This window comes from Zeus faber, assembly GCF_960531495.2.
Source record: "Zeus faber genome assembly, chromosome: 5".
Taxonomy (NCBI): Eukaryota; Metazoa; Chordata; class Actinopteri; order Zeiformes; family Zeidae; genus Zeus; species Zeus faber.
Window position 1 is genome coordinate 32,183,655 of NC_137192.1, and position 25,754 is coordinate 32,209,408.

The following is a 25,754-nucleotide window of genomic DNA, read 5'->3' on the forward strand; positions in this document are numbered from 1 at the left end:
GGTTTTTTTTATGGATAATGGTTATTTTTCATATATTTTAACCATTTGCCTTCATATCTTAGTTTTTCAGCTTGGTTATAAAGAATTGACATGTCTTATTACTAAAGAGTTGTGATATTGATCCCACATGATCAATAGTCAAGGCCACTTTATTGTTAATCTTGTCATATATCTGATTTTAGGGCATACAGTATATGCATAAGACACGTGACAAGTTTGAGCTCTGAATCTTTATATATTTTGTGTCCTCCCCCATCTTACATAAAGTCCCTGAATAAATAAAATAAAATGTCATCTTCTGGTTGTTTACAGAAAATCTGCCCTGAATAAATGGCCATAAATGTAGTAAAGATGACTGAGTTAAGTCAAATATTCTTTATTTGCCAAACAACAGTCTTTTGAAAATTCTTCACATTCCGCAAACAACACAAAGTGGTCATCAAAAAGTGAAAATGTATTATTGAATTAGAAGAAGATGCATTGTTGAAACAGAACAAAGCAAAGCAATTAAAATACTGTCCTGTAGGAGCTAAGCTGTGAAAAATGGGTTTATTTCATCCCACTGGTGGCAAACATCAGGATGGTAAATATTTACAGCTTCTTTTGAAAAGCATTTTAAACTACAATATTATACTAAAATACTTCAAGTACTTTCATTCTTCCCTTAGATCCTGGGAATTTTAACCTGAAATAAATAAAAGCTGTAATTCAATAATTCTATTTGCATTGGAAACTTAAGGAAAATTGTAATGATATAATTTGACGTTACTTTTTAACTAAGAACTGTACACCCTGTCACAGATGATATTCAAATGATATTGCAAATTGGAAAATTAAATTGCTACATTTTATTTCAGAGCGCAATAAAATGGGCTAGAATAATAATCAAAAATCCATTTGAATGTGCACTGTGGGGACTGAAATTGAAATTTTTTTGGAAAAAATTAATTTTCCAAACACCACGTTCCACACAATCACCTCTCACCCGCCGACTCCCCTCATTCCACCTGCACCCAGCGCTTCAGGTGCTGCTCAGGGTTGTGAGACAGCTCACGTGCGCCGACACGCTTCGCTAACTTGCAGCTCCAACGGAAACTCCGGAGGCGGTTCCGAAAAAAACACATCACCGTCCCCTTTGCACCTTTCCTTGTTGCCGGAGCTCGTTGACACAAGGAGGCGTCGTCGCGGGGGTCGCGCACCTCGGCTCAGTGCTGCTCCCCGGACACGCAGCGGAAGCCCAGGTTGGAGGCCGAGCTGTCGGGGGTGTTCTGGCTCCGGGCCGCACAGCGGTATCTATAACAGTACGACTGAGAGAGCGAGAGCGAGAGCGAGAGAGAGAGAGAGAGAGAGAGAGAGATTCCACGTTGGAGGCGCTCGCACAGAGACTAAAACCCCGTTTGGCCGCCAGGGGAGCGGCGGCTACAGGAAGCGATCAGAGGAGGGACGTTCACGGAGCGCGACCGATCCGAGTCCCGTCCTCCCTGGGATGGAAACAAACGCAGCTCTGTGCTCGGGACTCGTGCCTGCACGGAACTGGTCACGTTCCCATGACAACCGAAGCCAACGGCAAGAACGGCGGATTGGCCCAAAGTGCAAAGTTCACAGAGGCATGTACTGTAGAGAGAGCCGTGGCACTCCGCCATCATATGTTCTGCGAACGCGAAACACGCCACCGGGTTCCAAACGTTATAAAACAGAACAATTTGGGACAAGCAGAGCTGCTGTGTGCGCGGCAGGGCAGCAAAAACAGATAAATATGTGAGCGATATTATGATCCAGATTAAATTCTGCTCCCATGAGCGCAGTAAGCATTTTATTTTCCACTCGTGGCATCTTATTTTTAACTCACTTAAAACTTCCAAATTACCTTAGAGAATTCTTTTAATTTTTTATCGCAAATAGATAGAAATAAGGCTCCTTACCGCTCAATAACTAGGTCATTTAAATGTATTATTAAAATCTGTTCTACAAACAATTTATATGTTTTTAACTGGACTTGAAATAAGAGCCTGAAGCATATTTGCGTTTTCTTTACCTTGTGGCACATGTACGACCCTCCCTTCTTCACCCTGTCCTTGCCGGTGGGGGGGCCCGTCTGGAACACAGCGGTAAACAGGAGACGGCAAAGGCAAAATTCAGTCCAAGCTCCGGTAAAAAAAGGCCGGATTTAAAAATGCACTACAGCCAGGGTTACCGGGTTGCGCTGCTTGTCGGTGGAGTGATGCACCGTCCACCAGTCGGAGGTCCACTCCCAGGCGTTGCCCACCATGTCGTACAGGCCGAAGCCGTTGGCGGGGAAGGATCTCACCTGCACAGTAACACCACCATGTTGGAATTAGAGGGACGGAGATTAGTGTCAATACTCTGCCTCACAACCGGTTCCCGAATGAAAAAATGTAAATCAAAGCAAATTATTATTTTTTAACTTCAATTGGCTGTCCCCTTGGTCTTTTCATTGGCAGCAGAGTAATCAACAATTTAATGTTGTTAAATTATTATTATTTTTACAACAATTTATTAATTTATTTTAATTTTGTTCTCAATGCCTTCATTGTGTTATGCAGTATGTGGGACTGGAGAAGGGAAGTGGAAGTAAAATATGTAAAAGAGTATCCTTATCATTTATCGTGTTTTATTCTTCCCGTTTACAGAATGAATGAATAAAACTATTTATATATATATAAAAAAAAAAAAAAAAAAAAAAAAAAGACACTTCCTGTTACAGGACAATTGACTATGTGACCCATGGCAAGCTGCGTTCCTGATGACGTACACATCCCTCAGCCTCTTACCGGGGAGGTGTTAGCGTAGCCGTCCTCAGCCGAGTTATACTTGGGAAACTGCCCCTGCCAGAGGTTAGCATAGTGGCGTCCTTTAGGATTCAACTTGTTTCCCCAGGGGAAAAGCCTACACCCAGAAGTGAAGCAGGAGGTCAAGAACACCACCACAAATGCGATGATCCCAACGTTTCTGATGCTAACGGATAAACAGTCCACGTCCAACCTGTCTTTCAAGCCACCCCTGCAGGCGTGTTCCCACTCTGCCTCCGTGGGAAGCCTCTTCTGGCTCCAGGAGCAGTAGGCCACGGCGTCCTCCCAGGACACGTGGAGAACAGGGTGATCCAGCCTATGACACAGGCCGAGCGGTTGATCATTTATTGTCTCTCAGAAAAAAAAGAAGAAAAAGCCCCCTCGAAAAGACCTGCACGCGCACAGGAACCCACCTGTCGGCGATGCCAAAATCCGGACCCTCAGGATGCTTCCAGGAGGCGCCTTTGACCGGGAGCCACCAGGGGGCAACAGCCACCTGGTAAGACGAAGCATTTTGGACACCTTCAGACTCTCACGTGACATTTCTCAAGATAAAATAATTTGAAATGCATTTCCTAACAGACTCGGATTCTAATTAGCGCACGTGTGAAGACATCGGAACTAAAGGTAACACAGAACTGAGAGGTCCTCGTATCCTTATTATTCCTTAGTTTGTTTGAAATGACCGGACCACCGCTGACAACCGACAGGAAGCAGAGGTGCAGCGCCGTCTGGCTCTCGTCTACTGCAGATGTGAGATTCTCAGGTCGCCCCGAGCTGAATTGTGGACACCCCCCCGCCCCCCCCCCAAAAAAAGCATCAGTATAATGAACCTTGTTAAACTCTGTCCAAAACTACAAATACGTGAGTCAAGGATGCTGCACGCGCGCGCACACACACACACACACACACACACACACACACACACACACACACACACACACAGCGGAACTGTTTTCTATTCTTTGTATTCGTCTGGACCTAAAGGTCTAAATCTGCAGGAGTTGGAAAGAGTCTCGACTCTCATCCACACGATTTGTGAACTGTTGAGAAATTGTATGAAATCGATTCATTGCTTTATTTAAGATGGAAAAAGTGCTGCTTTGTAAGATTGTAGGTACTTCATAGATATTGGGGTTTTTTTTTAGCCTAAAGGTGACTCAAAATTCCACTTCAGTCATTTCATCAGTTTTTCTGGTGGAGTTGGTGGAATTTGTGAGTTGTCAGATGTACTTATTTAATAAATAATTTGACATTTGTTATTCAAATTAGGCGAAATACATACACGTAATTTTGTATTTAACAAAAACACATTTTTTTTCCACCAAACTTTTGAACAATCAACCCCTCGAATTGAACCATCAACATCAAACTAAGAAAATATATTTAGTATTTAAGGTGGTTTGTTGCTATGCATTTTTAAATACAGTTCCCTTATTAATCCATTGACCGGGGTGTGATTCCTCCTCCTCTTAAAATACTTTTGTGAACAGCTTTATAGTGCGGATTTCTGAACGGATCAAATGTTTGATCTCATTTTATATTAGGTGCGTTCCGATCGACGGCCGAATCCTTCATGTTAAAGGCGAAACTTACTGCTTGGGTGATTTGGCCTTTCACTGCCTCACTCAAAAGTCCTTCAAATACGAACGAGTCTCCGAATCGTTCGGCCTAGAAAAGCGAAGCGGAGAGATGTTACGAGCAAAGACACACCAAAACCACCACCACGCGGGGGGGGGGGGGGGGGGGGATATCGTGAATATGTGAATATCAAACCGATACCTGCGTGGCATAGCCTGTGGCGTTGACAAAGTCCTGGAACTGCCGGTTGCTGACCTCCTGGATGTCCATGTAGAAGGAGCGGAGCTGCACCGGCCGCTGAGGGCCCTCGCCGTCTGCAGGGATGCCCGGGTCGTCTGTGCCCATCAGGAACTCCCCTCCAGGAACCAGAACCATCTGAAGAAAAAACAACAACAACAAAAAAAAACAACAACAATAGACGTTTCAGTTCTCTTCATCGTCACAGTGAACTTCATGGACAGAATGATTGTAGATGTCACCGTGAGGCATCCAAAGGTTCATCTACGTAATGTGAACAAGGGGTTTAAGAAAGCACAACGCTCTACCGCAAACCCACATAACTGAGCTCATCAGAAGAGCCTGATGCATATTTACTGTTTTAGCAATGTAGGCTAGACCTATTCTACTGGTGTGTGGTCATCAATGTCGAATGGCCCTCTGACTAAGATTTTTTTTTTTTAATTAAATAAAACACCACAAGATTGTGCAAAACTAAATGACTCAAAAGAGGCACTTTTCTTTGTAGGTTATTAGCATCTCAGCCAATCACACATTTTCTATGATACGACCGTCATTTTTCAATAGACTGACATACTATGCATCTGCTATTTGTCTAGTAAACAGTGGGAAATAACGGCTTGATAAGTTGGCAAAGTTGCAAAATGCTTTGTATACAGTTAGTTTATGTGAGTAATACATGACTGCTGAAAGTAATAAGGTTAAAAAGTAGAAAAAAAGAAAACACACACTTAGAGACACACACAGCATATGCAAAAGCAATACAACATAATATGAGTGAATAACATTGAAATATACTGTTCTACGAATTAGAATTGGTGGAATTTCATTTGTCGATGTTTTACATGAGTGTACTAGCCACACAAGGGTTAGCGTTAGCTGGGGTTAGCTGGGGTTAGCTGGGGTTAGCTCGGGTCAAGAGATTATTTGTCGTTGTCCAGGGTACGCGCTCCAAAACACTGATGAATGTAGTCAATGTGTAAATATCGGCGACCTGACTGGTGGACTTCTCCGGTGGCACTTGGTTCAAACCCTCGGAGTACTTAGCAACTGGCGGCGCGGAGGCGACCGTGGCGGCGTCTCTCTTCATGCTCTGACACCCACAGCCTGCCGGGTCCGGGCCCGGGCCCGGGCTCGGGTCCGGGTCCGGTCCGGCCGGAGGACCCGAGTCGAGCCCCCCGGAGCCTTCTAGAGCCACCACGGTGCATTCGCCGATAAGAAGGACAGCGAACGCCCAGCAGCGGAGCATCTCTGCGCCGCGTGGCTTGTTTACAACCTGCACTTCCGCATCGGGTCACGTGACCAGTCTGGGTTAACCCTTTGCAGTCTGTACCGAATGCGCTGACAGACAGACAGACAGACAGACAGACAGACAGACACTTTATTAATCCCTGGAGTGAAATTGTGGCGTTACAGCAGCTCACATCGAAACAGGGACAATAATAATAATAACAACAATAATAATTATAACAATAATAATAAAAGCAATAAGAATATAAATTAATGGCAAAAATACAATAATAAAAAAGACAACTCAACGACATAGAAAAACTGCGATTTAAAATAATAAAACTAAAACACCAATGTCAATGATAAGCGATAAACGTCTTCATCAACAATTCGCATTCGGAAAAAAGTAGGAATTGCGCAAATGTCCATAAATACATTTGAAATCTGGATTTAAGGGTCATGGGTGTTTTTAATCTCTCTGCAGGTGGTGCCCTTTCTAAATGATGCCTTTTAAGATAACAAATACTTTTTATTTGTATTTTTATTTTTCTTCTTCTTCTTCTTCTTCTTCTTCTTCTTCTTCTTCTTATAATTATTATTATTATTTTCCTATTGTTGTTATTATTATTATAATTATCATTTTTATTTTCCTATTATCATTGTTATCATGATTATTATTGTTGTTGTTATTATTATTATTATTATTATTATTATTATTATCCTATTGTTGTTAATATTATTATAATTATCATTTTTATTTTCCTATTATCATTGTTATCATGATTATTATTGTTGTTGTTGTTGTTATTATTATTATTATTATTATTTTCCTATTGTATTTTATATAAGTTTCAGCGGCGTACAGTCGGACTGGTGAAAGTCCCGGAGCGGCGCACCAACACCCACCACCCTTCCCCAGCTCCGCGTTGGTTCTGCCCCCGCGGAGCCGTGGCACGGAGCCAACGCAGCCTGCCTAGCCGAAGAGCGGAGAGAGGAGAGCGGGGGGGCTTCAGGAGCGTCGCACCGCCGCGAAGAGAGGCGATTTCGCTGGCGTACCCCAGGATCACCCGCCGCCGCGGACCGACCCCGCTCCCACTCCCCCTGCGCGACCCGTCGTGCCCGCGACGCGAGGGAGAACCGCCGCGACCATGTTTTCCGACGCGGTCCTGTGAACGCGGACGCGGCGCGGTCTCCACGATTCCCGCAGCGAAGGTAAAGTTTTCGGGCGCAACTTGTGCCGTTTGCGCTTCCGTTTGAACGACCGGGCGGAGGTTGGGCACAGTGTTTTCAGTGATTTTGGCTTCGTGGACACACTGTGATGTTTTTTTTGGGGGGGGGGGAAATGTTAATTTGGGACATTGAAATGCTGGGAATGAAAGTCTTTCCACTCGTTGCAACAAGTCATATTTGACGTGTGATGCAATGGTAAAAAAAACAAGTGTCTGGACTTGGAAGTCTTATCGTGCATTAATATTATCACAAGTATTTTCTATTTTTATTTTTTAATTTACTTGTATTAGATTTCGGTTTTTAAATTCATTATCATTGGTACACTCGCACTGACCCAAACACAGCAGGGCTCCACACTGTGACTTCGACCCACCGACTCAGCGTTGTGATGACCTGATGCAGGTGCATTGTTTACCTTTGACTCCCCCAGTCATAATCATTAACTGTCCGGCCACACAACTCACAGGCTGCATTTACATCGGGCAGAATATGTTTTTTTAAATTACATTTTTACCTTGTGAAAATCTTGTTTGTATGATAGTAGGGGAAATGCTCTACTAGCCTATGTCCCTGGTTGTGGGATAGCATGAGGACTTGTTTATTTGTTGATTTCCAGGCTTCGATTCTACTATTACTATACTCATGTGTGCCAATGCCAACATGCGTAGGATTGAAACATGGAATCAATCATGTGTTGCAGTTATTACAACGATACTATTATAATTAAACTATAAGGGCAATGTATTCCAGGTGCTTTATGAAGTAATATGTAACCGTGCCAAGATCACTTTTGACCCTACAGCTGACAACAGATGTTTTATTTGTATTTTTTTTTTTAAATACATGTTTATTCCTGTCCCCGTATCAAGCAGCTCCCAAGTGTGTGAGAGATGTCGGACAAGATGTCCAGCTTCCTGCACATCGGGGACATCTGCTCCCTGTACGCGGAGGGGTCCACCAACGGCTTCATCAGCACGCTGGGGTACGGACCTTCTACTGACCAGACATTAAGAGTGAAACTGACACCAAACCTAAACTTGAAGCATCAGCTGATACCAATTACGATCGGATCCATTGCTTTTACACAGCGGTAGAGACTTTGGCTGAACATTGGGAGTCATTAGACGCTCATGATTGACTGTCCCCCATCAGCAACGTCTTACATGCTTCTATGTTTACAGTATATGAATGTTAAAGGACATGTTTGATGCAGCGTTTGGCACCAGATCTTGGTATTGGGGATGTTCTCACATATCTTTATCCTATTTTGGTCTTGTGATGGATCATTATCCAATGCTGTTATCAGTCCATCCCCACTCTACATAATTGTCCACGATGACACATTTCCTTGTTGGGCAGTCCTGTGTGATGGGCAAGATGGGCAAGATGGGCAGCCATCTGTGTTTGGAGAAGGAGTCCTGAGGAGTTGGGGAAAGGGCAGCTGTTCATTGAGGGAGAAAGTTTTTGTTTGTGAGACAGGGATTTTGTGGGGTTCGCGGTGTGTGTGTGTGTGTGTGTGTGTGTGTGTGTGTGTGTGTGTGTGTGTGTGTGTGTGTGTGTGTGTGTGTGTGTGTGTGTGTGTGTGTGTGTGTGTGTGTGTGTGTGTGCGTGTATCGCCATTTATTGCCGCTTGTGACAGAGGTTGATTTGAGGAGAAATGAAGGGATGCATTTTTCCAGCTTTCCACAAAGAACAGAGCTGCTGCCTTTGAAATGGCACTTTTCCCACCGCTGATAGCGCCGGGTGACTGGGAAGTACTGGAGAGGCCATGCACGCGGAAAGATAAGGAGTGTGTTTGTGTGTTTGTGTGTTTGTGTGTGTGTGTGTGATTGTGTGTGTGCCAGAGGCAGAAGAAGAGGCAGCTCTGCTGAATCAGTGTCTGCACAATGTTTGTTTTTTTTCCCCCAAGTGTGTATATTTATCGATCCCAAAAGTCTCCATTTGCACTTCACTTTGCAACAAGAACCACTGTGAGTAATTCCATCTCCTATATTGAACAGAGCCAATGCATGTTTCTCCTGAATTAAATGAACACATCTGATGAGAAACTGGATTACTGTCATTTAATAGGCTGTAAAAGATAAAATTCATATTGGGTTATTTGGCTCTCACTGTGGTTAATCTTTTGCTGCCAGGTCGGTTTGAAATGAACCCTGCAAGTGCTCTAATGAGACAAAGGTTGCAGTCCATTCCTACTGCTGCAGCCATAAATAAAAGAGAAATTAGATTTCTTGGCAGTTTGGTGACCAGCGCTAGTAACGCTAGCAGGGCTCTGCTCAGTGTCCAGGACCCCACTTCACTCATGAAAAATGGATTGACCTACAGCAAAGACTGAGTCACAACAGACACATCCTGGCCTTTCAAGAGTTCCACAGCTTCCCACCAACAACGAACACACCCGCACACACACCCGCGCACACACACACACACTGTACAGTATATGTGTGTAGAAAACATTCTGCCTCCACCACCAACTCAGCAGCATTCTCCAGATCACGTATTCATGAGAGAATCTGGATCTGTGTGGGCAAAAAAACACTGAGAAGTGTGAAAACTGCTCCGGCATCATCATCATCATCATCATCATCATCATTATCCTAATTTCTCGGCCTCCTGTCGATCCGGTCCTCCAAAATCTCTGGCGTGGGGGCATTCTTCGGCGGCTCGTGAGCACCGTGAAAGGTTAAAAATGTAAACCATCCCGCTTTGGTGAAAGGAGCGTTCAGCCGGATCTTGGATATCTGGTTCTTTGGTTCTAATGTTAATCAATGACTACTCAGGGGACAGTTTGGCAACTCATTTGCACGCCCCCCTCACCCACACACATGCATGGATATACGTTCACACACACACACACACACACACACACAGGCTTTCATTGTCAACACACCTCTGTTTTCCTAGTAATGGTCACACTGTATATGAAGCCTCTAGTCGCTGTAATTTATGGAGGTGTTGGCTGTGACGACGGCGGGGGTGAACAGGTCTGTTTGGACGGCTGCAGACAGTCCCCGGGAAAAGGCCTCGGATGGATGTGGGACTTTGGCCGCCGTCCAGACAAGTGTTATTCTAAACCAGCAAAAGCTAAATTTGTCACCAGAAATTCTTCCGCGCTCTAAAAGCCCGAACCTGAATTATTTCACGAGGGCTGCAAATATGCGCCGGGGCCCGAACATGGGAGGGGAAGGAGAACGGTGCTTCCCGTGGGGGGCACATACAGGGAGGGGAAAAAAAAAAAAGGGAGAAAAGAAACAAGCCGAGATTATTGTGAAATACCACAGGGAGACGCTTGTCTCCATGTGAGACTCGCTGGTATAGACAATGTCTTCTGTGTTCTTGTGCGCAGCTTGGTGGACGACCGCTGTGTGGTGCAGCCTGACGCCGGGGACCTCAACAACCCCCCGAAGAAGTTCAGAGGTAGGTGGCAAACAGCGCCCCCCCCCTCCCCCGGCGCCTGAGGCCTGACGTCATCTGACTCTGTTTATCCTGCAGACTCGAAGATACTCATGCCTATGTGTCAGGCCGTGTTTGTCTCCTCATAGCAACAATACCCTTTTCTCGCTAAACTTCCAGCAGCGCTGCCTCCCCGGCGGTGGTGGCGTTGTTCTGCGTAGGCGCGCTCGTGCGGAGACGCGGGGTGGTTGCGCCCGCTTGTGCTCGACGCCGCGCGCTTGGGCGGCGGGGGTTATGGAAAGGGGACGGAACTAAACGATGCAGGTTTTTGATTGGCTGGAGATCGGCGCGTAGTGGGGCAAGCGCTTGGACAAAGAAAAACGGCTCTCCAGTTAAATGGCCTTGGGACGCTCCTCCCGTCGCCGGCGCTATTATTAGCTCCGTCACAGGAAACAGAACTCATGACTCGCGGTTCTCAGGCCTTAGGTCCGTGTCTCTCATGAGGACCGGATGGACCCGCTTGGATGTTCTGACGATGTCTGCTCATGCAGATGGATGTCATACCGGCTGTGGTTAACAGCCGCAACAATAAAATGAAACGGTAGATATCAAGTAGAATCAAAGGAAAACCCCCTCAAATAAGATCAGAATCTTTTAAATGGATCCGGTGTTGAGAGAGTAGCTCCTGAAGACGGCCGACTGCGGCACAGCGGGGCCGGTGCGACCGCAGTCGCCCCGTTGGCTCCCCCCGATCAAAAACATAACGCTCGCGTAAAAGAGATCCCGGAGTTTTCCTTTAAAATTAAAATGTGCCGTGCAAAAAGGATCTGGGTGGGTACGGCCATCCCATCAGCCGGCGGCGTCAGATCATCGCCCTTCTTAAAGACAAACGCCGGCTCATTTCTTGTGATCCGTGACGTTTCTGGGCCTCTCGTCCCGATGCTCCAAGATCCTTAATTGGAGCGCTGCTTTTGGGATTATTATTATCTCCATTCCTTTGTCATTTATTTATATCTCTAGTGAGACGAAGGTTGAGCCTTTTCATGGAGGAAAAAATAAAATAAAAAAGAGCGAAATGATCTGTTTGCGAGATTTCTTCTTTTCGCTGTGGGTCTTTGAGTATAAGAGGGAAACGACAGGAGAAATGACAAGAGAAAACAGCGTCCCTCGCCGTTGAGGAAGGAATATGAATTGTCCGTCCCAAACATCAACAAACTAGATTGTGCATCATGTTGTAAAGGTGTCACATTTGTATCAAAATGAAACGCTCCGTGGTGCAGCCGTGGTGCAGCCGTGGTGCAGCGTTTGGTGGCAGGGGGCCATGCTGTGGACCGGAGCCGGTGAGCGTTCTTTCCTTTGTTTGTCCCCTACGCTCTTCTGTTGGACCACTATTTGTGGCCCCGGGGGCCGTAGAGCAAGATAGTGCTGTATTAATAACTTGGACGGCTTTGATCTGATCGCCGCCAACTTTGATCAGGACATTTTAATGCTCTTTAAGGGCCGTGCGATGCGCTATCTCCCCCGGGGACTGTCCTCGGCACCACAACCAACCCCCGGGCTGCGGGCAGCTTCTCCTGACGCTTTCATCTCCTTCCCTATGAAAACAAACAGCTCACATGGCGCTGGGTGCTGAGGCCTTTATTAGGAGTAGAAACGATTTTAGAAAGGTTTGGAGCACGGCTTCTGCACGTCTCTCACGTCTTGCATGTGTGGTCCCGTCGGCAACGTTTCAACCAGATTCTAAAAAGTTGACTTTGTTATTACTGCGAAAGTCGGTGAGTAAAATGCGTCTATGAAATGCAACATTTGGGACTGCGTTGTAGTTCAGGCCGCAGGAAGACTTCCATTCACGGTGTTGAACGGGCGGAGTTTGCAAAACCCCTGCAACAGGGATCGAATGAGTGGTTGAATCTGATTGGCTGTGCTGCCCTTGTCTCTGAAACACCTCTTTGTTTTCATCCCATTTCACCACACTGTGCTTGGATGTTTGACAATTCCGTCGACGTTTTTGTTTTTCGTGTGTGTGTGGTTCGATTGGATGAAACTTCCTGCATCTACATGGCGAAGGAAAGGGTTCCGTCGTGTTGCATTCACATGGATTATGGGAGACGGTAAACCGGAGCTCATGTTAGTGGCCGAGAGCGTGCCGGCAAAGAACGCCGGCAACGGTACACACCATTTGCAGACAAAGTTAAAATATTTTAAACTTTTCGCCGTCCCCCGCGACCCAGTCACAGCCGAATGCTACGTATCTACCTTACAGGCCCAGACATGGCAAGAGCCAGGAGCCGACCCCACCGCGCATGTCTGCTGCGGCTGCGGGAGTTTTGCGCTGCGGTGACGGAGCCGGTAGACGTCGTTTCCTTTGGAATATCGCACTGAAATGGCTTAAAGAAAAAACGTGGATTGATATAAAAATTGTTTTTTATATTTAATAATCGCATGGAGGCTGTTTGGTGCTTGTAGCGAGGAAGCCGGTGGAGGGTTTGGACGTGGTGGTCTTGTGTGGAGTGCTTGAGATCCGGTGATAAAGTCGCAGCTCCAGGTTATAACTTGTATAATAATATAATTAAATATGAATAATGAAAAGTAAAAGAAGGGCTTCTGTTGCCAGTGGAAACCGGATGATCAGCCATTGATCAACAGATCCATTGATCAGGACCAGGAAACAGATCTCTATAGATGCCTTCTCTCCCCAAGCCACTTAACAGTATCCGTAAATACAGTATATCCATAATGATCCATTGTCAAACCTGCTTGGAGATGAATATGATGCTTTATAGACGACTTGTGTAAAGTTAACAAACTGCACATACAGAGTTAATTTAAGGATCCTTGACTTGAACCATGGTACGGTACACAAGGGATACAGCATTTCTCCTTTCACCGTCCATGTTGGGAATGAATGAATGAATGAAATGACTGGAGGAAATTTAACATTCGTTAAAGTTTGCAATAAAATATTAATAGTGAGCTGCATTTTTATGGCCACATGGATGGCTTGTTTTTGTTAAGATGTCTTGCTTTAGCTGGTAATGTGTGGTGTTCTCTTTCATTTATTTCTGTTACTTGGTGAAGGGGTTGCAGAATCAACCTGCGGTAGTGTCAGTGGGGCATTTTGTTGTGTTTTGTGTGTGTAGTATAGGTGATGCAACGGCCATGACAGTGTTGGAACACACAAAATAAGGTTTAAATATACAGTATGAATGCATTAGAGCTGCAATGATTACTTGATAAGTTGATAAATATGAAATTAATCGCCAACTATTTTGATAATCGATTGATTGTTTTGAGTCATTTTCTAAGAATAGAATTTCCAAATTCTCTCATTCCCACTTCTTGAATGTGAATATTTTCTGGTTTCCTTAGTCCTGTACGACAACAAACGGAACATCTTTGGCTTGTGGCAAGACATTTGCGGATGTTGCTTTGGGCTTCGGGAAACGCTGTGGTGCGGAGATGGTGTGGTTGGAGCAGCCACACCTGTCCTGGGTCTAGGTAATTGGGACCCAGGATCGGTGTGGCTGTACACCTGTTGCTTGTTGTTTGGTCTAACGAGCAACAGGTAAAACCCCCATCCCCACAAACACACAGGAGAGGAGCCCTTGTCTGGGGGCATCGTGTGATCGACATTTTTCAGCATTTATTGATATTTAATGGACAAAACAATTAATCGATTAATCGAGAAAATAGTTGGCAGATTAATCGAGGTGTGTGTGTGTGTGTGTGTGTGTGTGTGTGTGTGTGTGTGTGTGTGTGTGTGTGTGTGTGTGTGTGTGTGTGTGTGTGTGTGTGTGTGTGTGTGTGTGTGTGTGTGTGTGTGTGTGTATATACACACACACACATACTGTAAATACGGCACTATTCAGATATGTGAAAGGTAATAAAAGTCAAATATGTTTACAAAACAGTGAACAGCCTCTTGTGGAGCAATTTGAGGAAGTTGCTCTGTTTCCCTTTACGACTGAGGCTTGACGCGAATGGGAGGCAATGTTTTTTTTTACATTATTATTCAAAACAAAAAACAGGATGTTCCTTGTTTTTACTCAACATCCCAAACTTTAGCCAGTGGAACCGTGTCTTTCCTCCAAACTGATTTTGAGAGCCGGTTTCCCTGGGCCCCTGGGGGTGTCCTCCAGTGCACCCCTGCTCTCTGTGGCTGTGCAGGATGGAAGACAGTGATCGAGATAATCCTGTGAGCGGACGCTGAGCTACACGATAGCTGTTAGCTGTGCAGCAGACCTCACACTGTCACCGCAGAGGTATGCTCACTATTTCCTACTAATGTAAGCACAAGCATTGCTCTCGCATGCGCTGCCGTATCGCCACTCAAGACAGAGTACCCCTTTTTGTCTTTTACTTTGCAACGTGCGCTCACACACACACACACACACACACATGCGCGCACGCACACGCACACACAGGATCCTGACTGCAGAGTTCAACAGGCACTTAAACATTATCTGTGTTCCAATGAGAGTGAGAATGGTCTTATCTTCCTGTGCTGACCTCACCACTCTGGTTGAAACTCGACTAACCGGTGATATTTGCCGCCTCTAGAGTTATGTTCACACTATTTCTGTATTGTTTTTATTAAATGCAGTAAAAAGTGAAGTCCCTATTTTATATTAAAAAAAAAAAAAGGAACATAATGAGCTTGTTATATTAGATCATTGTTATCTGAACAACAGAATGGTGAAGTTTTAGTTTGACTATGGATTGGTGGAGATTCTCCTTTATTAATTGACATGAATTGTCATGGCTGTAGAATGACAGTTAGAATATAAATGAAAATAGAATATAATTGATACGTGCCTTTGTTGTAGCTTTTAAAAATAGTGCTTTATAATTAATATCCAGTTTGTTAATGCGTGAAATAAACAGCAAATAATAATTTAATGCTTATTTTACTGCCAACAATGAATCCTAAATGTACCATCTATTGATTGTACATTCAAGTTTCACAAACCTGATACTGAAACAAATATACAGTATATATGAATATTTTTGTGTTTTTCTTGAGAATGGCTTGAGAAAGGCATGAGAAAGCCCTGACCTCTCTTCATTTACAGCTCTTGTTTGTGTGTTTTGGTTTGGTCGGCCGTCGTCGCCCCCTCATTTCCTCCCGTCTTTCCCTCATTTATTCTTCAAACATTATTTACGTTTGCACAAGCAGAGGATTACGGAGCAGTTAAACTGTAGATGACAGCTCCCAGCCTCTCGCTTGACCACCCCGGTAAGAGGTCTCACGGGGGCCACAGCTGTTCAGTTCGAGGCGTCCATCCCATAATAGCCACACGGGGTCTCTCCAGCGGGGGGGGAGGGGGCCGAGGTAGTACAGGAAGCCGGCGGGGGGGTCGTTAGATACAGTAAAAACTGGACGTCAACCTCAGAAGTTCAGGTCCAGCAAATACAAGTTTCTGCTGCTTCTGCCTTCTTTATTTATTTATTTATTTATTTTTTTAAAAACCCATTTCCAAGCACCTGCACAGCCCAGGTCCTCCGGAGAGGATCGGGAGGCCTTGCCCGCCCTCCCTTCCCGTCTCCCTCTCGCTGCATCTTCCATTGATGTTCTCCGTTTGATGTGGAGATGTGAGGGCGTCCAGACGTTCCACGCGGTTGCGCGGGCAATCTGAACCGTCTTTGATCCCGTTCTGGTGCGTTTACGCTGGTTCTGGGCCCTGATGGCGGCCTGGCGGGAGTGGAGTGGCGCCGCGTTGGCACAGCGCCACTGACCCGAGTCCACCGGTCCCACCGGTCCCACCGGTCCCACCAGTCCCACCAGTCCCACCAGTCCCACCAGTCGTGTGGCACGATGTGTAGGAAGGGACTTTGAAGCAGGCGTGTGGGAATGAAACAAATCTGATGTGCAGTGATAACACTGACTTAATGTACCGTAGTGGAACTGGACAAACTATAATATTCTGACATGTGAAAGTGACTAAGATGCCAGAATACAAACAAAAAATAATATAAACATATAAAAAACAAGAATATACACAAAATACACAACTCTATATATATGTGTGTGTGTGTGTGTGTGTGTGTGTGTGTGTGTGTGTGTGTGTGTGTGTGTGTGTGTGTGTGTGTGTGTGTGTGTGTGTGTGTGTGTGTATTAATTTATTTATTTTAAATGGACACACAATAAGAGACCTGTGCTTGTAGATAGGTGGATATTATTATCATTATTAATGATAATTATACTACACACTGAGTTTCATAAGTGAGTTTCTTAATCTTTTATTTATTTATTATTACTTTAATTACACTGGGTACATTCCAGTTGCTCATAGGTCATCTGACAAATAGCAAGACATGATTGCACAGCCCGGCTCTATATTCAAATTGTTCATGACTTGTTCATGCAAAATGACCTACCACACCAGGCCGTCGTCAGGACCAGCCTGCTCCGCCTGCCTCCACCTGCCTCCACCTGCCTCCCCAGCGGGAACTCTCCGTCTCCTACAGCTGACTGAGCCTTCACTTCAGGCTGTTTAACCTGTCACACACACACACACACACACACACAGTAATTATTGGTCATTACGTGTGTGTGTGTGTGTGTGTGTGTGTGTTTTAATTGTCAGGAGTTTGGGCTCCGACTTGCTCGTCTCTCTCTCTCTCTCTCTCACTCTGTTGTTCTCTCTCTTTTCCGTCCGCTCTCTGACTCTGTTCTGACGGCTTCATCTTTCAAATCCTGCTTCATCGTACCTTTTCTAAAAAACGCTTTTGGATCTCAATATTGCCGGGGGGGGGGGGCGTAATGTGCACAAACCGGCACCCAAATTTCGAAAGTCAGAGCGAGAGAAGAATGACTAAAATGGGTGGAAGGCAGAAAAACGGAGGAAGGGAGGGGGGGATAATAGAAGTATAGACGGAGGGGGGGGGTTTGAGAGGGAGACCCCACCCTCCTCCTCCTCCTCTCTCTCTCTCTCTCTCTTATCCCTCTCCTCTCCTCTTCTCTCAGCTGGCCATATTTGGTCATGTTACCATGGCCATAGCAGGAGAAGAGAGAATGGGGGAGGATGGACTTTCTTTTTGCTCTTTTTTTTTTTTTTTCTTTCTTCCTTCTCTTTTTTGGTCCTTTCGGGCCAGTGAGGTTGGATCTGATGGGAGGTTAAGTCGGAGAAAAGCCAGAGAGAGAGAGGGAGGAGGAAGAAGGAGAGTGTGTGTGTGTGTGTGTGTGTGTGTGTGTGTGTGTGTGTGTGTGTGTGTGTGTGTGTGTGTGTGTGTGTGTGTGTGTGTGTGTGTGTGTGTGTGTGTGTGTGTGTGTGTGTGTGTGTGTGGTGGGCTGTATTTTTGTCCTGTGCCACGGCGAAGGTCTTATTACTCAGCCGCCGCGGCCCAAATCCTCCCTCGGCATCGCAGGCCGTGTGTGTGTGTGTGTTGTTTTTGGGAAGTTGGAGGAAAAGAGGAACTGGCTGCACTGCGGCCACATGCAAATCAGTGGAACGGTCTCTCTCTGTGTGTGCCTCGTTCTGCGCCTTCTGCAGGAAACCGCTCTGCACGGTGTCGCACATGGCGACCATGCATGGCGAAACTCAAAAATAATACCAGGGAAGCCCAAGTTAAAGTATTTTTACTTGACCTTTATTTTACCAGATTGGTCTCGTTGAGGTTCAAAATCTCTTTTGCGAGAGAGACCGGGCCCAGAAAGCAGCAGACGGTGTTACTGAGTACGTAAAAAAAACATGAGAAACATAAGAAACATAAAAAAATATAAGAAACAGAAAAAACATAAAGAAATGTAAAAAAACATAAGAAACATAAAAAACATAAAGAAACGTAAAGAAACATAAAAAAACATAAGAAACAAGAAACATAAAGAAACTTAAAAAACCCCCATAAAAAAACAAAGAAACATAAAACAACATAAAAAAACATAAGAAACATAGAAAAACATAAAAAAACATAAGAAACATAAAAAAACATAAGAAACATAAGAAACATAAAGAAAATAAAAAAAAAATAAAAAAATAAAGAAACATAAATAAACATAAAAATCATAAAAAAACATAAAGAAACATATAAAAACCATAAAGAAACATAAAACAACATAAAAAAACCATAAAGAAACATAAAACAACATAAGAAACATAAAAAACATAAAGAAACGTAAGAAACATAAAGAAACGTAAGAAACATAAAAAAAACATCAGAAACATCAGAAACATAAAAACATCAGAAACATTAAGAAACATAAAAACCATAAAAAAACATTAAAACATAAATAACATAAAATACATAAAAGGGAGGGCAATGCAATGTCGTGCAACATTTACAGCTCGAAAGTGGAAATCCTTGAGGTTAAGCCGCGGCACACGTCAGCTCCCCGACCCGGAGCTGGAACCTGCTCTTTAAACTCGTTGAGAGACACAAACTGAAGCTGACGTTTCAGGTTGTTCTGGAGCTGGTTCCAGGCTGACGACGAGCCAGGGAACTGAAAAGCTTCTTTTTTTTTTTTTTTTTTCCCCAAACTTCAATAAAAACAGACTTACCTTGGGGACTTACAACAAAATGCAGCTATTTGAGCGTAGGCCAATACAATGAATAAATACCACAGGTGATAAAATACTTTCTCCTTTTGATATATAAACCATACATACTGTACAGTATTTACACACACATTTCTCAAAATGTCTTTCTACTCTTCACAAAAGTTTAAGTTCAAGAGATTATTTGTCGGTATTGAACCTTTCGATAGATAGATAGATAGATAGATAGATAGATAGATAGATTAGATGGATAATAGAGATAGATAGATGGATAATAGAGATAGATGGCTGGATAGATAGATGCATAGCTAGATAGATACATGTAAACAGATAGATGGATGGATGGATAATAGAGAGATGGATGGATGGATAATAGATGGATGAATGGATGGATAATAGATAGATGAATGGATGGATAATAGATAGATGGATGGATGATAGATAGATGGATGGATGGATGATAGATGGATGGATGATGGATGGATGATGGATTGATGGATGATAGATGGATGGATGATAGATAGATGGATGATAGATAGATAGATGGATGGATAATAGATAGATGGATGGATGGATAGTAGATGGATGGATGGATGGATGATAACAGATGGATGGATAATAAATAGATAGATGGGTAATACAGTGGTACCTCAACTTATGACTGTCATTGGTTCTATTGGAACAGTTGTATGTTAAAACAGTCGTATGTTAAAACAGTCGTATGTTAAAACAGTCGTATGTTAAAACAGTCGTATGTTAAAAACAGTCGTATGTTAAAACAGTCGTATGTTAAAACAGTCGTATGTTAAAACAGTCGTATGTTAAAACAGTCGTATGTTAAAACAGTCGTATGTGGAAGTATTTTTTCCCATATGAATGATGACATCATGAAGGATGAAAATAAACAAAATGCACAGAACAAACACAATAAATATGAAAAGAACACGATAAGCCACCAATTACATGCACACACATTGCAGGTCGCCCGCTGACTGACTGCTGACTAACTAACTGCTGGCTGACTAACTGCTGGCTGACTAACTGCTGGCTGGCTGCTGACTGACTAACTGCTGACTGGCTGCTGACTGGCTGCTGACTGGCTGCTGACTGGCTGCTGACTGGCTATTGACTCATTGCTGACTGGCTGCTGACTGACTGCTGACTGGCTGCTGACTGACTGCTGACTGGATGCTGACTGGATGCTGCCTGACTGCTGACTGGCTGCTGACTGACTACTGACTGACTACTGACTGGCTGCTGACTGGCTGCTGACTGGCTGCTGACTGGCCGCCGACGCACCAACTGCAAATTTCCACGGTTGTATCTTGAAGCAGTCGGTCGTAAGTCGATACAAATTTTGGCGACTATCACTACTGGTGTCTTGGATTAGTCGTAAGTAGATGCAGTCGTAAGTGGAGGTACCACTGTAGATAGATGGATAATAGATGGATAATAGATGGATAATAGATGGATAATAGATATGGGGATAGATCTTTCATTCATCCCGGGGGAGGGGAACAAATGTGTTTCAGCAGCACAGACATTTATCTCCTTGGCCCGTGGTGATCGCAGGGTTTCTAAACGGACCTGTTGCTCTGTCGTGGTGGAGCTCACCATCTCTTCAAACGTCCTCGTGCTCCGCCGCCTGCACCCGCATCAGTGTTCCGCTGCCGACGGAGCGGGAACGACAATGGAACCTTTTGACTGAGCGGAGGGGAGAAGAGAATCCGATCTGCGTCTGGCTTATAACATCGGTTGTGGAGGTGTACCAGGGCACCGCGTAGACCCCGGTGCTCCTCAGCTGGTCCGGCCTTAGGATTCAAACATGTGTCCAGACAGGATTCAGGATTTGGACCCGTCTGATTTATGAACAGGGCGGCAATCCAAAAAGGTCGGCGCCGACTCGACAAGAAAGTGCAAACGTGGCTGAAAAACCCAGTGAAGTTTAAAAGATAAAAAATGAAAAAAGCAGCTTTTGAAATGGTGGCGACTCATTTCCCTGCGCGTCCAAAATGCAGTTTTATCTGGACTGCGATAAACTTACGACTATAACTTTTCCATTTATTTTCTACATGCACACCTTTTTAATGCAAAGTGAGGAAGTGTGTATTTAGAGCCTTTGAAGGCATTGAAACGCTGCTTTGTGAGTGCCTGCCAGGAAGTATGGATCTATTCCTACAAACTGTTCCGGGGGGGCCGCACCCTGACCCTCCCACCGCCTGTTACCCACCATGATACACTTTCCCTTTTACTTCCTCCGATGTAAGACGTCGTTTAACCCGCTGGATGCGTTCTCTCTCCCTCTCTCCCCCTCTCTCCCCCCGTCCCTCCCCCTCCTCGGGGTCAGACTGTCTCTTCAGGCTGTGTCCCATGAACCGCTACTCGGCCCAGAAGCAGTTCTGGAAGGCGGCCAAGCCGGGGGGCAACACCGACACCGTGCTGCTCAACAAGCTGCATGTGAGTGACGACGTGACATCACGCACGCACACCTGTCTGCGGCTCAGGACAGAGAGATGAGATTCCCCTTCAGTCAAAACAGTATTATTAGTTTGCCTAGTTCAATATTTATACATATAATTTTATATAGTTATATTTCATGCACAAGTTCTGCGCATTGCTACGACTTTATTGTATATTTTTTGGTTTATTTTTTTTATATATTGTCTTTTTTAATTTTTTTGTATATTGCCGTTTCGATGCCATTTTTTTTACGACTTAATTTGTATTGTCTATTGGTTCTGACATGAGCCAATTCCCACACGGATGAATAAAGTCATATCTGTAATATCTGTTAAAATATCTGTTGTTTTTTTTCTTTTTATCCGTAATATCTATAATATATCTGGTCGATTCGGCTGAAGCAGCTTAAAATGTATGCAAGTCGAAGTTGCTCGGCGACGTATTCACACTGCGCCGCACTGCGATTACGCCTCGCTGCCTCCACAGTTTTCCTTGTGTTCCGAGACGTTTCCGCAGGGATTATTTATTCTTTGAAGTCTAATTTGGACGTCGTCTTCCAGACATTCCTGAGGCGTTGCGCTCCTGCCGTCCCACCTTTCTGCCCTCTCCTGCCCCCTCCTCCGCTGCTCCCTCCTCCCCTGCTCCCCCCTCCTCCCTCCTCCCCTGCTCCCTCCTCTCTGTGTCCTCTCTTTCTTTTTGCAACTCCATTTAAAGCAATGCGCCCGCTGACCACAGGCTCATAAAACGGGAGATGGCAGCCTCCTGGGTTTCCATGGAGACGGAAGACAAGTGTTTTTTTTTTTCGCATTTAAAGCCCCTCCGTCCAAGCGTGACAGTCGCTCTGCCCAAGTGGTTTCCTCGCACAATAATCAACGTGCGACTCCGCGTCACCTTGTTTGTGCTTGGTGTTGTGGGTCGCTGTGCCAGAACCTACAGCGTCTTGTGCTTTTATTCATTTTATTACATTTGTTCATAACGTCCTCTCTCCTCCTGCACCGTAGCATGCGGCCGACTTGGAGAAGAAGCAAAACGACTCCGAAAACAAGAAGCTGCTGGGAACGGTGATTCAGTACGGGAATGTGATCCAGGTGCGTTGGCCCGTTCCTCAGCGTCATATGACGCTCACTGTTCCCCGGGAATCACCACGGAATGTGTGTGGCGCAGCGCCGCTGTTGTCATCAAGTTCAGCTTGCAATTGAAGAAATTGAACAATTGAAGCGTCTTGACTTTTCTATCCCAGTATAGTCCCAGTGATTGGGTTGGGCGGTTAATTTGCCTCAACTCATCGGATGGAAACGGCACCAAATTCACCAACACCAGGGGAGTCAATTCCCCTCTTGAGTTTCAGGGGAAACACGAGCGTGGAACCTTGCCAGGTTCACAACGATCGCAATCCGGCGATGTCGTGAGAGTTGTGGCGGCTCGTGTGACGAACGCTGAGCTGAATCAATCTCTGCCATTTGACTATTTAAACCTAACTCTAAGTGGCTCCTTATTAATGATAATAATAAAAGTGTTCTCTTTTTTTTTTTTTTTTTTTTTTGCCGCTCCTCAGATGCTCCACCTGAAGAGCAACAAGTACCTGACTGTGAACAAGCGTCTGCCGGCGCTGCTGGAGAAGAACGCCATGAGGGTGATGCTGGACACGGCGGGAAACGAGGGATCCTGGTTTTACATCCAGCCTTTCTACAAGCTGCGCTCCATCGGCGACAGCGTGAGTTTGGACGGCCGTGACCTTTGACCCTTGACCTTTCTGCAAAGGCACACGGGGGCGGGTGGGGGGGAGGCCTTCCCGATACGGTCTGATGCCGGCCGTACGCCGCCGCTGCTCAACTTCTGTTCCAAACTCAAAAAGTCCGAAAAAGGGCAGGATGTGACTGATGTGTTGACTCTTTATCTCTTGCTCCCACCGAGGCTGCAAGGAATCAAGGCGTCATTATCCATGAGCAACTGATATTCTCGGACCATGTTGCCGCCGCCTCTTGGTCCTGCCGCTTCGCACTATTCAACAGCCGAAAAGTCAGGCCGCACCTGACCCAATATGCCACTCAACTGCCGGTACAAACCTTGGTGACTTCCGGCCTCGACTGCTGCGGCGCTCTCTTAACGGGGCTTGCCGGCTTGTGCTGGTGAAGCCACTGCGCACGGTACAGAATGTGGCGGTGCGACCGGTGCTCAAGCAGCCAGAGAGGGCACACGTTACTCCGCTGCTCACCCAGCTCCACTGGTCTCTGATGCTTGCCCACAGAGCGATCGTCGGGAACGCTCCCCCTCACTTAAACGCTCATGTTACCCCCCCCCCCCCCCGACGCTGCGTTCGTCAAACGAGCGTGGCCTGGCTCTGCAGGCTTGGCTCTGCCGGCTGCACAACCACGGCCATCCAGGCTGTTCTCATTTGTAGTTCCACGTTGGTGGAACCAGCTGCCAAAAACCACCAGAGCAGGGGCCTCCCTCTCTGTCTTTAAGAAGCACTTGAAGAGCCAGCTCTTCAGAGAGCACCCTCCTCTCCTAACTTACAATTACTTAGCACTACTTAGCAGTATTTATTTACTGTTACCCTAATGTTTCTGTTGCAATGTAGCTTGAATGTTATTCTCCCTTGTAAGTTGCTTTGGATAAAAGCGTCTGCTAAATGACTAAATGACTAAATGTAAATGTGTGTTCGTTCCCCCATGTGGAGTGAGCACACATCCATAAAACTGTCTCTCCTTCTCATTCCCTGCCGGCCGATCGCCGATCTAAACAATCTAGTAGATAAAAACGTGTATTCTGGGGGAAACAAATTGAAATTGTTAAAAAAAAAAAAAAAAAAGTCATGAACCGGGTTTCAAAATTCCGTCACGGCAAAAATGCAAACTAACTTTTTTGAAAAGGGCAAGGGTTTAGTATGTATAGCTAGGTTATTTTATGTCTGTTCAAATTCCTTCAAATTCCAAAGTTAGATTACTGCTTGCTTTACAAAAAAACATTATTTTTATTGAATTGTTTATTCATTTTTTTTATTTATTTCTTTAGCTGGGCAACAATTCAGCGGCAGCATTTCTGCGTCACTGGAATCTCTCGGGCCTCTGCCGCCCTAAATCTTACAGATAAGGTGCAAATTCCCGTCAGGTCCGTTCCTTAATGGGCGTGGAACTGGCGACCCAGTGGGGGACTTATCTGTTCACGTTGCCTGCTCTGAGCGAGGGAACACGCTGACCCAGAGCCGTAAAACACACAACGGAACATCTGAGCTCAACATCTTTCCAGAGCAGGACGACGCCTGAACTGTACGATGAAATACCTCAATAGAGGGTGGAATAGCGCTTTGTACGCACGTACTGTCCCACCAAAAGACCAAGATAAAGATTATATTATACTTATATTATCACCGGTGTGTGTGTGTGTGTGTGTGTGTGTGTGTGTGTGTGTGTGTGTGTGTGTGTGTGTGTGTGTGTGTGTGTGTGTGTGTGTGTGTGTGTGTGTGTGTGTGTGTGTGTGTGTGTGTGTGTGTGTGTGATGCAGGTGGTGATCGGGGATAAGGTGGTGCTGAACCCGGTGAACGCCGGTCAACCCCTCCATGCCAGCACACACCAGCTGGTGGACAACCCAGGATGCAACGAGGTCTGACTGAGATCCGTGCGCAGCGCGTCCCCCCTCACTTGACGTCGGTGTGGGAGTGGTCCGAGCGTTTTTTGTTTTTTTTTTACATTATAGGATACTTTAAAATGCCATGTTTGTCCAGCCATGCTCTCATTCATGAAAAATAAATAAATTGATTAATTTTAAAAAGCATCCAGGAATGTAAATGTATGCCTATTCCCACCGTTAAAATCCTATCGCTTTGGAAATGTCACCGCAGCGCTTTCATAAAGTTGTTGGGCGACGCCTGACGTGGAGCTTTCACTTTCCGTGTTTCAGGTCAACTCGGTCAACTGTAACACCAGCTGGAAGATCGTGCTGTTCATGAAGTGGGGCGACAACCAGGAGATCGTCCTGAAAGGGGTTTGTCTGAGTCACTGATCCACGTTCATCTGCAAACCTATAAAAGCGATAGGCTTACATGGTCAATGTTATTTAACTTTTTTATTTTATTTTTTAATTAATTAATTAATTAATTAATTATTTTTTTTTTTACTCTAGATACTATTATTCCGGCAGTATAAATGCGTCCCTCTCTCCCCAGGGTGACGTGGTGCGCTTGTTCCACGCCGAGCAGGAGAAGTTCTTGACCTGCGACGACCACAGAAAGAAACAGTACGTCTTCCTCCGCACCACTGGGCGCCAGTCTGCCACCTCGGCGACCAGCAGCAAAGCATTGTGGGAAGTGGAGGTGAGG

The 25,754-nt window shown here is 45.2% G+C and overlaps 2 protein-coding genes across 2 annotated transcripts in view; one reads left to right on the plus strand and one right to left on the minus strand.

The window, feature by feature from the left end:
* Window positions 1–366: 366 nt before the first annotated feature.
* sumf1 (sulfatase modifying factor 1) lies at window positions 367–5,908 on the minus strand. The gene is made up of 9 exons (XM_080000095.1): window positions 5,623–5,908; window positions 4,593–4,766; window positions 4,407–4,481; window positions 3,224–3,306; window positions 3,004–3,126; window positions 2,793–2,907; window positions 2,195–2,308; window positions 2,036–2,095; window positions 367–1,307 (listed from the first exon to the last, which is right to left on the minus strand). The coding sequence occupies exons 1-9, from the start codon at window positions 5,875–5,877 to the stop codon at window positions 1,206–1,208; spliced, it is 1,101 nt and encodes a 366-aa protein (XP_079856221.1). The 5' UTR covers window positions 5,878–5,908; the 3' UTR covers window positions 367–1,205.
* Window positions 5,909–6,953: 1,045 nt separating this feature from the next.
* Window positions 6,954–25,754, plus strand: part of LOC307230239 (inositol 1,4,5-trisphosphate-gated calcium channel ITPR1-like) — a 69,588-nt gene continuing 50,787 nt past the window's right edge. Inside the window, exons 1-9 of the mRNA XM_080000475.1 lie at window positions 6,954–7,070; window positions 7,961–8,070; window positions 10,435–10,505; window positions 21,324–21,433; window positions 22,438–22,524; window positions 22,992–23,150; window positions 24,941–25,039; window positions 25,337–25,420; window positions 25,602–25,748. Of these exons, the coding sequence (XP_079856601.1) occupies window positions 7,979–8,070; window positions 10,435–10,505; window positions 21,324–21,433; window positions 22,438–22,524; window positions 22,992–23,150; window positions 24,941–25,039; window positions 25,337–25,420; window positions 25,602–25,748 (849 nt within the window). The 5' untranslated portion in view covers window positions 6,954–7,070; window positions 7,961–7,978. The remainder of the gene's footprint in view (window positions 7,071–7,960; window positions 8,071–10,434; window positions 10,506–21,323; window positions 21,434–22,437; window positions 22,525–22,991; window positions 23,151–24,940; window positions 25,040–25,336; window positions 25,421–25,601; window positions 25,749–25,754) is intronic.

What these genes read in the sequence shown, in the direction of transcription:
- sumf1 (XM_080000095.1), bottom strand. Translation starts at nt 5,877, where the DNA reads ATGCTCCGCTGCTGGGCGTTCGCTGTCCTTCTTATCGGCGAATGCACC. An exon ending in GCTACGCTAACACCTCCCCG is followed by an intron (nt 2,309 to 2,792) that starts GTAAGAGGCTGA and finishes GTTACTGTGCAG; the next exon opens with GTGAGATCCTTCCCCGCCAA. An exon ending in GGTCGTACATGTGCCACAAG is followed by an intron (nt 1,308 to 2,035) that starts GTAAAGAAAACG and finishes TCGCTCTCTCAG; the next exon opens with TCGTACTGTTATAGATACCG.